At 39.7% G+C, this 13,472-nt stretch overlaps 1 protein-coding gene across 1 annotated transcript in view; it reads left to right on the forward strand.

The window, feature by feature from the left end:
- The window catches only part of bckdhb (branched chain keto acid dehydrogenase E1 subunit beta), a 254,524-nt gene that overhangs the window by 66,677 nt on the left and 174,375 nt on the right, over nt 1-13,472 (forward strand). Inside the window, exon 6 of the mRNA XM_063040340.1 lies at nt 11,373-11,481. Coding sequence (XP_062896410.1) covers nt 11,373-11,481 — 109 coding nt within the window. The remainder of the gene's footprint in view (nt 1-11,372; nt 11,482-13,472) is intronic.

Raw genomic sequence — 13,472 nt, forward strand, 5'->3', positions numbered from 1 at the left:
TAGAAAGTGTATTCTCGGTTCAAACAAATAGTGTGGACAAAATCCATATATTGAAGCAAACATATTAAGTCAAGTTTATCTCCAAGTACTTATAACTGTGGCTAAGGATAGCATCTGTGCCTTTTTTGAGTTTGCTGACAACACCACTGTTGGCTGACTCAAAGGTAGCGATGAATCAACATTGGCGGGAGATTGAAAGTCTGGTTGAGTGGTGCCACAACAATCACCTCTCACTCAACGTCAGCAAAACCAAAGAGCTGATTATTGACTACAGGAGGTAGGAGCTGGAGGTCCATGAGCCAGTCCTCATTCAGGAATTGGAGGTGGAGAGGGTCAGTAGCTTTAAATTCTGTGGTGTTACCATTTTGATCTGTGCTCGGAGTAGCATGTAAGTGCCATCCAGAGAAGCCACAACTGCACCCCTGCTTTTTTCCAAGTTTACACAGATTCAGCATACCTTAACAAACTTCTACAGATGCACAGTGGAGAGTATCCTAACTGGATACATCATGGCTGGTGTTGAAACACCAATCCCCAGGAATGGAGAAACTGACAGAAAATATTGGATGCAGCCCAGTCCGTCACAGGGACTGCCACCATTGGGCAGGAGCTGTAGAAGCTTTAGGTGCCACATCACCAGGTTCAGCAACAGTTATTATTCTACAATCATTAGGTTCCTGAACAGTCATAGATAACTTCACTCACCACAATTCTGAACTGATTCTACAACCTACTGACTCACTTTCAAGAACTCTTTGCAACTCATGTTCTCATGTGATTTTTTTATTTGCATAATTTGTCTCCTTTTGCACGTTGGTTGTTGGTCTTTGTTTATGTGTAGTTTTTCATAAATTGTATTTTATATCTTTATTGTCCTACAAATGGTTGCAAGAAAGTGGATTTCAAGTTCGTATCTGGTAACATGTACGTACTTTGATGATAATTTTTACTTCAACTTTGACTAGTACTTTACTGATGCACTTTAACAAAGACCTGCGAGTTGTATTATGGCAGCAGGCACTTAGTCTAAGTAATGCAGGCTGGTATATAATGATGTTCAATATAAACTAGTGTGATATTTTGTTATGCTCTAAAACTCTGATTATCTATATCCAACTTCCTGATTTTTTAATATAAAAATTAAACTTTGTTCATAATAAAATTAGAAAGAAACAGTGCAACAAACTTTTACATTAATAGGTGTTACATTCAGCAATGTAATTTTTTTAAAAAGAGAAATAAATATAGCATCATGCTACTCTGGTGGCCCACTGGGGTGATACACCTTTGCTATTATTTGAGGAGCTTCTTTTCATGCAGCTGTTGGGGATGAATTGGAACATGAATTTTATCCATCCAACTCCATACTCTCTTCTCAAGTTCACAAACTGCAAAAAAGTGGGTGACAGTATCTTTTTCACTGCAGCCTTCTTAAGGGTAGCATATATTGGGTGATATTTTGCCTATACAGAAAGGCTGTAATCCTTCATTGCCAGCCAAGCGTGTTTGGTACTTGTTGGTAAAATCTGATGATAAGGCATTCTGCTTGGTGGTTTAGACAGTCTTCTCAGGGAGATTTTCTAGACAATATTCATAGTTTCTTTGTTCCGCAGTATCTGCATAGCATACCCCACTGATGGAATTGTAGTAAATTGTGTTTAATATTGCAAAGGAGTTTGAGAGAGAGGATACTTGCTCATTTTAATTGAATCATAGAGAATAGCCACTTTTACTCTTCAGAGGCAGATAATAAGTTTGTTCTCTTAATGTTTCAGGGCTTAGCTGTTCATATGTTGGTTGCATAAACAATAACCCTTTGACATAAGCATGACTCATAGCAACTTCAGTAGTTTTGGTTCCTTGAAACTTTCTGCAAAGTCCCATCAGAACAGTAATGCATTTAAATAGATTTTTCAGAACTTTATTGCCATGTAACTGCAGTTTAGTGGAGTTACAGATGTGACTTTACTGTTTCCTGTCAGTTGCTTTTAGAGAAACTACACCAGAAAATTTCATTAACTAGTGTAAGGCAATGATTTCCTTTGAGCTCACAAATAAACAATTCTTGTATTGCATTTAGTGTGTAATAATATTAGCCAATGCTTTATATGGTAAAAAGTTTCTCCTGTATATGTTTTAAAAAAGTTTTATAAACAATACCAATGACCTGTATTTAGAAAATGAATTGGTTTATTTTGCAATGTTTTATTCCATTAATCAAATGCTTAAGGAAATAACAATCTAGCATAGTTAATTTATATGAACACGAGAAAGCCTGTAGGTGCACACAAAAAGCTGGAGGAACTCAGCAGGTCAGTCTGCATCAAAGGAAATGAACAAACAGTTGACATTTCGGGCCAAGACCCTTCAAGATTGAAAAAAAGTCTGAAATGTCGACTGTTGGTTTATTTCCATAGATGCTGCCTGACCTGTTGAGATGCTCCAGCATTTTCAGTGGTTTTAATTAGTTTATATGTATAGTTGTATATAGAGTTTAGAAGAATAACTTGTATTAAAGGATCTATATCAAGTGAGTGTAGGTGAAGATTAAATAGTTATTCTGTCATTAATGCATCATTAATTGTATTAGACGCAGTATCTAAATTCTTTATGACCGTTGATCAAAGCCTTTCATTGAAACTGTACTAGTGACATAGAATGTCCACAAAATCTAATCTCACTGTACTGTAATAAATTCTATTGACATTTAACTTCTGATTTACGTGGCTTCGTAAAATTTAAGGTCATAGGGTCATAGAAAAATACAGCACAGAGGCAGGTCCTTTGGCTCATGTAGTCAGTGCTAAGCCATTTAAACTGCCTGCTCCCATTGACCTGCACCCAGATCATAGCTACTTATATCCCTACCGTCCATGTATCTATCCAGAGTTCTCTTAAATGTTGAAATCGAACTTGCATGCACCACTTCCACTGGCAGCTTTTCTACACTCTCACGACCCTCTGAGTGAAGAAGTTTCCCCTCATGTTCCTGCTTAAACTTTTCACCTTTCACCCTTACCCATGAACTCTAGTTGTAGTCCCTCACAACCTCAGTGGAAAAATCCTGCTTGCATTTACCCTACCTATACCCTCATAATTTTCTATACCTCTGTCAAATCTCCTCTCAATCTTCTACATTCCAATGAATAAAGTCCTAACCTATTCAATCTTCCCATATAATTTAGGTCCTCCAGTCCTGGCAACATTCTTACAAATTTTTTCTGTACTCGTTCTACCTTAATTACATTTTTCCTGTAGGTAGGTGACCAAAACTGCACTCAATGCTCCAAATCAGGCCTGGCCAATGTCTTATACAGCTTCAGAATAACAGTCCTGTATTCAGTACTTTGATTTATGAAGACCTCTGTGCCAGAAGCTTTCTTTGTGGACCTGTATTCTGGGATCCCTTTGTTCTACCACACTTCTCAGTGCCCTGGTTGGTCTTTCTGAAATGCAACAACTTGCACTTGCCTCCATTAAATAGCTTCTATCTGCCATTTTTCAGCTCATTTTTCCATCTATTCCAGATCCCACCACAAGTTCTGATAGTCTTTCTTGCTGTTCAGTACATTCCCATTCTTGGTGTCATCCACAAATATTCTGATCCAGTTAACCAATTTTCATCCAGTTCATTGATATACAGTAGATGACAAACAACAATGGATCCAGTACTGTTCCCTGTGTCACTCCATTAGTCACAGACCTCCAGTCAGAGAAGCAGCTGTCTACTGCCACTCTCTGGCTTCTCCCACAAAGCCAATTTCCAAACCAGTTTACAACCTCATCTTGAATGCCGAGCGACTGAACCTTCTTGAGCAAATTCCCATGCGGGACCTTGTCAAATGCCTTGCTAGCGTTGATGGAGACACCATCCACTGCCTTGCCTTCATCAACTTTCCTGGTAACTTCCTCGAAAAACTATAAAATTGGTTAGACATGACCTACTGTGCACAATGCCATGCCGATTATCCCTTTCTTTCTTTTTCAATCTTTTTATTAGTTTCAACATCATACACATTACAAAAAATAAGTACAGAGCAATTGGGGTTTTATTAATTAATAATTATAAAAGTATACAGTCAGATAACACATAGTTAGGCCAACTATCCCTAATCAGTCCATGTCTATCCAAATACAAATACATCCTGTCCCTTAGAATACCTTCCAATAACTTTCCCACTACTAATGTCAGGTTCACCGGCCTCTAATTTTCTGTGTTTTTTTTTTCAGAGCATTTCTTAACAGCGGATCAGCATTAGCTACTTTCCAATTCTCTGGTACCTCACCTGACGCAAATGTTATTTAAATATCTGTGCTCAGGCCCTGGCAGTTTCTGCACTTAGCTCCCATAGGGTCTAACTGAACACCTTATCAGGCCCTGAGAATTTATAATGTGCCTCAAGGCAACAAACTCCTCCTCCTCCTGTAATCTGTACAGGGTCCATAATCTTGCTATTGCTTTGCCTCATTTCTATAGACTCAGTGTCTGTCTCCTGAGTAAATACAGATGCAAAAAAAATCCGTATAGGATCTCCCCCCATCCCTTTTAGCTCCATACATAAATTCCTTCTGATCTTCCAGAGGAACAATTATGTCCCTTGCAATCCTTTTGCTCTTAACTATAGAATATCTGTAGAACCTATTGAATCCCTGACGATTTTCCTTCACATTGTCTACTAGGATAACCGTATGCCTGCTTTTAGCCTTCCTGATTTCTTTGTTAAATGTTTTGCATTACTTATACTCCATGTGTACCTCATTTGTTCTTATCTGCCTATCTCTGTTATGCACCTTTTTTTTTTCTTAACCAGGACCTTTATATCTCTTGAAAGCCAAGGTTCCCGAAACTTGTTATTTTTTACCTTTTATTCTGACAGGCACATGCAAGCTTTGTACACTTAAACTTTCTCTTTTGAAGGCCCTTCACTTACCAAGTGCACCTTTGCCAGAAGGCAGTCAGCCCCAATTCACACTTGCCAAATCTTTTCTGATACCATCAAAATTAGCCTTTTTTCAATTTAGAATCTCAACCGGTGTATTAGACCTATCTTTTTCCATTTTTACTTTGAAACTAATGGCATTATGATTACCAAATGCAAAGTGTTCCCCTACACAAACTCCTGTCACCAGCCCTGTCATCCCCTAATGGCAGATCAAGTATCAGACACTCTATCATTGAGACTTCTACGTTCTGATTAAGGAAACTTTCTTGAACGCATTTGACAAACTCTATCCCATCTAGAGCAACACACACAAAAATGCTGGAGGAACTCAGCAGGCCAGGCAGCATCTATGGAAAAGAGTAAAGAATAGATTGTTCAGACTGAGACACTTCTTCAGGACTGGAAAGGGAGGGGAGGAAGAAGTGCAAGTGATAGGTGAAACTGGGAAAGGGGGAAAGAGTAAAGTAAAGAGCTGGGAAGATGATGAGTGCAAGAGATAAGAGGCTGGAGAAGGGGTAATCTGATAGAGGACAGAATATCATTGAAGAAAGGGAAGGTGGAGGAGCACCAGAAAGAGGTGATGAGCAGGTTAAGAGATGAGGTGGAGAGGGAAAGAAATGGGGAGTGCCATTACCAGAATTTTGAGAAATCGATGTTTGTGTCATCAGGTTGGAGGCTGAGGGAATAAGGTGTTGCTCCTTCAACCTGAGCGTAGTCTCATCCTGACAGTTGAGGAGCCTATGGATTGTCATGTTGGAATGGGAATAGGAAGTAGAATTGAAATGGACAACCACTGGATGATCCCACTTTTTGTGGCAGACGGAGCGAAGGTGCACAACAGTGGTTTCCCAATAATTGCCCTATTCCATCTAGTCTTTAGTCAGTCACTTCCGCCACTTCGAACGGGATCCCACCACTAAGCACATCTTTCCCTCCCCCCCCCCGCATTCCGCAGGGATCGCTCCCTACGCAACTCCCTTGTCCATTCGTCCCCCCCCCATCCCTCCCCACTGATCTCCCTCCTGGCACTTATCCGTGTAAGCGGAACAAGTGCTACACATGCCCTTACACTTCCTCCCTTACCACCATTCAGGGCCTTAAACAGTCCTTCCAAGTGAGGTAACACTTCACCTGTGAGTCGGCTGGGGTGATATACTGCGTCCGGTGCTCCCGATGTGGCCTTTTATATATTGGCAAGACCCGATGCAGACTGGGAGATCGCTTTGCTGAACATCTACGCTCTGTCCACCAGAGAAAGCAGGATCTCCCAGTGGCCACGCATTTTAATTCCACATCCCATTCCCATTCTGACATGTCTATCCACGGCCTCCTCTACTGTAAAGATGAAGCCACACTCAGGTTGGAGGAACAACACCTTATATTCCGTCTGGGTAGCCTCCAACCTGATGGCATGAACATCGACTTCTCTAACTTCCGCTAATGCCCCACCTCCCCCTCGTACCCCATCTGTTACTTATTTTTATACACACATTCTTTCTCTCACTCTCCTTTCTCTCCCTCTGTCCCTCTGAATATACCCCTTGCCCATCCTCTGGGTCCCCCCGCCCTTGTCTTTCTTCCCGGACCTCCTGTCCCATGATCCTCTCCTATCCCTTTTGCCTATCACCTGTCCAGCTCTCGGCTCTATCCCTCCCTCTCCTGTCTTCTCCTATCATTTTGCATCTCCCCCTCCCCCTCCAACTTTCAAATCCCTTACTCACTCTTCCTTCAGTTAGTCCTGACGAAGGGTCTCGGCCTGAAACGTCGACTGCACCTCTTCCTAGAGATGCTGCCTGGCCTGCTGCGTTCACCAGCAACTTTTATGTGTGTTGCTTGAATTTCCAGCATCTGCAGAATTCCTGTTGTTTTAGTCTTTAGTCAGTATGGGATTTCTAGTCAATATCTGGAAAGTTAAAGTCACCTTCTGTAACAGCCTTACATTTCTTGCGATAGTCTGTGATCTCTCTATAAAGTTGTTCCTCTAAATTCTGCGGACTGTTGTGTAGTCTATAACATAGTCCCATTGACATGGTAATACTTATGTTATTCCTCATTTCTGCCCATAAAGCCTGACTAGATGACTTCTCCAGTCTGTCCTGACTGAGCACTGCCATGACATTTGTCTGACTGGTAATGTACTCCTCCCTCGTTAATCCTTCCCGCGCTGTTGCGTTTAAAACAATGGAAGCCCGGAATATTGATCTGCAGGTCCTGCCCCTCCTGCAACCAAGTATCACTAATGGCTATAGCGTCATAATTCCAGCTGTTGATCCATGCTCTGAGTTCAGCTGCCTTTCCTACAATATTTTACGTAGCTCAAAATATCAGTTGCACCATACTCAATCTTTTGATTCCTGACTTTGCCTGAGGTCTTAACAACGTGGCTCCACAACCTCTGTCCCGGCGCTCTGGTTCCCATCCCCCTCAAACTCGGATTCTGAACGCAGAGCTAAACTGAAGATGAATTCTATTAACTGAGGAGGAGCAGACGGATTTGGAAGTTGTATTGAAAATGTCAAATTGCACACTATTATATTTCTACTATTTAAGCCAGATGATTGCTTCTTTAAGCATTTAATTTGAAGAAATGAAGGGAATAATACAGCCAAGAGAAACTGTGCCAGGTCCACTGCCAGATGGCTGCAATAGATTTGATCATTTTTAGATGAAACGTTTAATTTTGAAGGAAAATGTCAGTAATGCTAATTTGTTCATAACAGATGATAAAATATTTAAATATTTGCAGCATTTTAAAAAATGACCAACATCAAAATAAAAATAGGTATAATTCTGTAATATTTTGGCACATTATATTATAGGTAGCAATGAACTTTGCCAGACCCTGGTGAAATGTAGAAATGAAAATTTTGATAGGTGATTCATCCCTTGGCTGTATTTGGACACCCTTTAATAGCTGGTACAAAATTATTACCTATTTTGTTGTAAAAAGTAGATGTTATCAAAAGATTATACTGTGATTTTAATGAGCTTCCCTTTAGAGGATAGGGTAGAGGATGTGCAACATGACTTAGAGATGGAATTCTGAAGTTCAGCCAGACAGATGGAGCATAACTGACAGTTGTGGTATGATTTAAATCAAGCAGATGTCAGATTTGGAAGAATACACTGTTGAAACTATATTGATTTAAGCATTTGTGGTTAATTATTATCAAATGTTGAGTAAATATTAACTTGTGATTGCTACCTCCTTTAGCAATCTTTCTTATTTTAACTTCCTAATTATTCTCACTTTCTTATTAATGTCTACAGTTGAAGTCTTGCTTCTTCTGAACTGGAAGAAGTTGAAACAACTAGTGGCCATTATCGGCAGAAATATTTCTAGCGCTATAGTGTTAGTTCTGAAGATTTAAAAATAGCTTTATTTGGCACATGTACATCTAAACATACAGTGAAATGTGGCATTTGTATTAGCAACCAGTGTAATCTGACAACATAGATGCCCACAACTTATTAACCCTAACTTAAATGTTGTTGGAATGTGGGAAGTAATCATTGCATCCAGAGAAACCCACCTGGACGTGGGCAAAATGTTGAAACTCCTTGTAGCCAGTGACAAGAATTGAACCCCGATCACTGGAGTGTTGTGTTTTTGACATTTCCATAATATTTGAGTAATCGTGTGTGTGTGTGTGTGTACGTATGTATGTGTGTGTGTGTGTGTGTGTGTATGTATATAATATATACACACATACATACACACACACACACACATTGATTAATTAAGCATTCTTGCTGGTTTAAATAATTAATTACGGGTTATATGTAAAAATATATTAATTACATAGGTCATCATTCTACTACGTGATACATGCACACTTTGCTTAAAGTACAGTGGAAGTTACACGTGCATACTTGGACTCTTGGTCTTTATTTGAATTAATTTAATGTTTTGAAGTTACAAAACAACAGTTATTGTATTCTTTATTTTATTGTGTTTTTTTTGTGCTGCATTGGATCTGGAGCAACAATTATTTCGTTCTCCTTTATACTTGTGTACTGGAATTGACATTAAACAATCTTGAATCATGCTACTTCTTTTTGAGACACAGATCTGTTCTGAAAAGTGGATCATATATATTTTTATCAATGACTCATTCTTCATTCTTAGTTGAAAAGTAAGCATATCACCTAACAATTTCTAAATGAACTGATAATAATACCTTGACTTACTTTGTTGAAGAGTAGTCATTAAGGTGTGATGGATATTGACTTTCCAAGGCCCAAGAGGCTTATTGCTAACCGTAGCTTTCTTGCACAGTGTGCATGACCCTTCCAGAGCTGTTTGTGACAAAGTTAAACTTCTAACAATATTCCGTGCTCAGCTTCTTGTTATAAACAAGAACCGGTTTTCAGTTCTTAATGTAAATTGCAAACAATAATCAGTCTGAAGTTAAAAGGACAGTTTTACAAACAAACAACACTATAGAGCACAGGCTGCTCAAGAGGTACGGTTTACAAAGTGAAGTGATTATGAGATGTTCTGGTCCACTTCAGCTAAATGTTAAACAATACAGGTATGTTAATTGATCGGCATCAAACCAAGCAACTCCAGCTAAGGTATTTGCATCATATGCTGATTCGTCACCATCTTCGATTCGACCATTGATGGTGGTGTCATCAGCCAACTTAATTATGGCGTTGGAACTGTGATTACCCTCAGAGTCAAGTATAAAGTGAGTAGAGCAGGGGGCTAAGCACACAGCCTTGTGGTGCACTTATGCTGATGATGATTGTGGAGGAGACGTTGCCATCCTGATGTACTGGGGTCTGCAAGTGAGGAAATCGAGGATCCAGTTGCACAAGGAGGTATTGAGACTTTGGTCTTCAGCTTATTGATTAGTTGTGAGGAGATGATAATACTGAATACTAAGCCGTAGTCAATGAAGAGCATCATCATTAATGCAGATCACTGTCCAGGTGTTCGGGGCTGAGTGAAGAACCAGTGAATGGCATCTGTTGCTGACCTGTTGTCTTCAGGCAGGAGTTCATACATTTTATCATCAACCTCTCAAAGCACTTAATCACAGTGGATGCAAATGATACTGGACAATAGTCACTGAGGCAGGTTCTTCTTAGGCACTGGTGTAATTGAAACCTGTTTGAAGCAGGTGGGTACCTTAACCTGCTGAAGCAGGAGGTTAAAGATATTGGTGAAAACTCCAGCCAGTTGATCAACACAGGTCTTCCGTACTCTTCCAGGTAGCCAATCTGGACTAGTGCTCTCCGTGGGTTCACCCACCAGAAGGACTTTATCACATTGGCCTCAGACTGAAATCACAGGGTCACTGGGGGCTGTTGGAGTTTGTGAAGGTGCCTCCATGTTTTGATGGTCAAAGCAGGCATAAAAGGCATTGAGCTTGTCTGGGAATGAAAACTTGTTGTCACCTATGTCACTTAGTTTCACTTTGTAAGAGGTGGTAGCATTCAATCCCTGCCACAGCTGTTGAGCATCCTTCAGTGTTTCAAGTTTGGTCGGGAATTGCCACTGGGCATGTGAGATAGCTTTCCAGAGATCTAACCTGGACCTGGTATTTATACAGTCGCTAGACTGAACTCCACTGATCTGGGCCTCAGCAGATTACAGATCTCTTGATTCATCCAGGGCTTCTGGTTGGGAAAGACTGAATGATTTTGTAGGGATGCATTTGTTTACAACTGTTTTTGTAAAGTCTGTAACAACTGTGGCATATTTGTTCAGATCCTCTGAGTTCTTGAACATGGCCCAGTCCACTGACTTGAAGCAATCCCATAGACACTCCCCTGTCTCCCGTGACCACCTCTTTGTTGTCCTTGTCTCTGGAGACATCCTCCTTAGCCTTTGCCTTTATGTAGGTAGAAGGAGGACAGTCAGATGAACAGATTGTGGTCTAGGGATGGAACAGTCTAGGTGTTTTTAATTGTAATATAACAGTGGTTAAGTGTGTTGGGACTACTTGTGATAGAAGTGAAATGTTGTTAACCAGGCAGAGATTTCTTCAAATAGGCCTGATTGAAATCCTTGATAATGATTTGAAAGACATTGGGGTAGGCTGTTTCTTGTTGCTCATTCCTCCACTCAATAACTTGAGTGCTTGCTTAACATAGGGCTTTGGAGTAAGTGAACTGCAGTCAGGATCATAGAGAAGAGCTCTCTTGGTAAGTAGAATGGTCAGCACTTAATGATTAAATGTTCCAGGTCAGGGGACATTTATCAGTTCTATCTTTGTATCTGTTGTTTCTTGGTATTCAGTAGTCCTTTGAAACAATGTTTATTTAACCTGGAATCTGAAGCAATATTTTCCCTTATTACATTTTCATTGAGAAGCCTTGAGTGGATGTGAACTAGAGATTTATTTGGAAGGTAATTGGTAGATGCTTAGATTTTACTGTATTTGGAAAATTTTTAAAAAAATAATTTGTGTTTTACAGGTGGTTATTCCAAGAAGCCCCATTCAGGCCAAGGGATTATTGCTGTCATGCATAGAAGATAAAAATCCTTGTATTTTCTTTGAACCTAAAATTCTGTACAGAGCTGCTGGTAAGTTTCTAGGTGTAGCATTTTCTTCGACCTGGTACACGATAACAATAGACGACTTTTGCAGAGGTTGATTTTATTGGAACTAATGCAAGCAACATAAACTACGAAATTCATGATGTTCTACTTCAATGGAAAATATTAATGTTTTTGGCAGTGGTTAAATCCATATGTTTATGTATATTGGAGATCAAGTATGACTCCTTTTTGTCATCTTTTTTGGCATTTGTGTTGGTTTTTCACTTTTTGGTTCCATTAAGAGCAGTAATATTGTGCTTCTCTTTTAAAACCCCACTTTTATTTTATTAAGAAAGTAATTAAAACATATAAAGTTTCTGCCTACTCTGAGAGGATTTGAAACCACCCTAGAATGAATAATGAAAACAATGAAAAAATATGTAGTATGAGAAATATAATTAAAATCAGATTAAACTCATTCAATGGTGTGCTTGCAGCTTTTGTTGCAGGTGGAGTAAATGGCATGAGAGTCGTTGAAAATGAGTGCCCGCTTGCTGTTTGTACATGACCTTTGAATTCCAACATGCTCACTGGTTTCCTTCATTTTGAGCAAAGGATTTTGTTCAGTAATGAATGAGGATGCTATATTTTTTTCCAAGGAGATTTTGAGAAATTGTATTGTGAAAGTTTTTTTTCAATGCTCCCAGGATCTTAGGAATTTGGTTTTAACTGCTTGTTTCTGAAACCAGGCATGTACACAATGTGGTCCACCTATCCGTATTGATTCAGTAATCTGGACATTGGCTTGGGAAAAAGCATGGACAGTTATCTGTATATTTTGCCAATAGATTGGAAGAATTTTATGGAGGCAATATTGGTAGTGCTTTCAGATGTCTTGTGTAAGTTTTCTATATCTCTTCAAAGCATTCAGGAGGACAAAAATTGTTGGTGCTTGGTAGATCACGAGCTTGGATTCTGAATTTCTTTTCAAATCTTTTCCTTTTTCTCAAAAGTACCCTTTTCTTCACTTGGGCACCGGCCATGGTGGTGCAATAGAGACAGTAGGGGCTTTGTAATTGATGTCTGTTTTCATTGAGAGATGATTCCTGATGAATGTAAAGTGATCCACGTTTTCAGGGATCTGACTTGGTTCTTTATTGTTAAGGATGTTGTCACACCCTCAGCAATGGGGTCAGGTTGATGGTAGGTAATGGTCTTTGGATGTTTAGTCTAATGCCCATCTCTTGTACACATCAGAGAAGAAGCCAGCGGTGATTTGAAGCTCAGCCAGTAAGTGGATGTACACTCAGTGACCACTTTATGAGGTACCTCCTGCACGTTATAAACTGGCTACTTCGTGTATGTGAGTGGTCTTCTGTTGCTGTAGGTTCGATGTGTTGTGCATTCAGAGATACGGTTCTGCATACTACTGTTGTAACACATGGTTATTTGAGTTACTTTTGGCTTCCTGCTTCTTGAATCAGTCTGACCATTCTCCTTTCACCACTCATTAACAAGGTATTTTCAGCTATAAAACGACTGCTCAGTGGATATTTTTTGTTTTTTGCACCATTCTCTGTGAACGCTAGAGACTGAAAATCCCAAGAGATCAGCAAATTCTAAGATACTCAAAGCACCATATTTGACACCAACAATTAAAGTCACTAGACCACATTTTTCCCCATTCAACTGAGCCACTTGACCCCATCTGCCTGCTTTTATGGATTGAGTTGCTGCCATTTGGACATTTGTATTAATGAACTGGTCTACCGAATAAAATAGCCACTAAGTGGATCCATAAGTTTCATTTGCTTATGACAAATTGATACTTGAGTTAGAGGTGATTGTAATTCTGGAGTGGTGTGCAATTTCCTGAACAAACTGCAGATTAATTCCTCTATTGAAGGTGGAGTGCAGTATTCAGTAATAAAAAAATAAGATGTTGCTGCAATGACACAGCTTTGCTTGACTCTAGTCTGCAGTATGATTGGGCCTGTGCTGAAATCCTTGGGTGGAATCGCAACTTGTATACTGTT

Source organism: Mobula hypostoma, chromosome 2 (assembly GCF_963921235.1).
Source record: "Mobula hypostoma chromosome 2, sMobHyp1.1, whole genome shotgun sequence".
Taxonomy (NCBI): Eukaryota; Metazoa; Chordata; class Chondrichthyes; order Myliobatiformes; family Myliobatidae; genus Mobula; species Mobula hypostoma.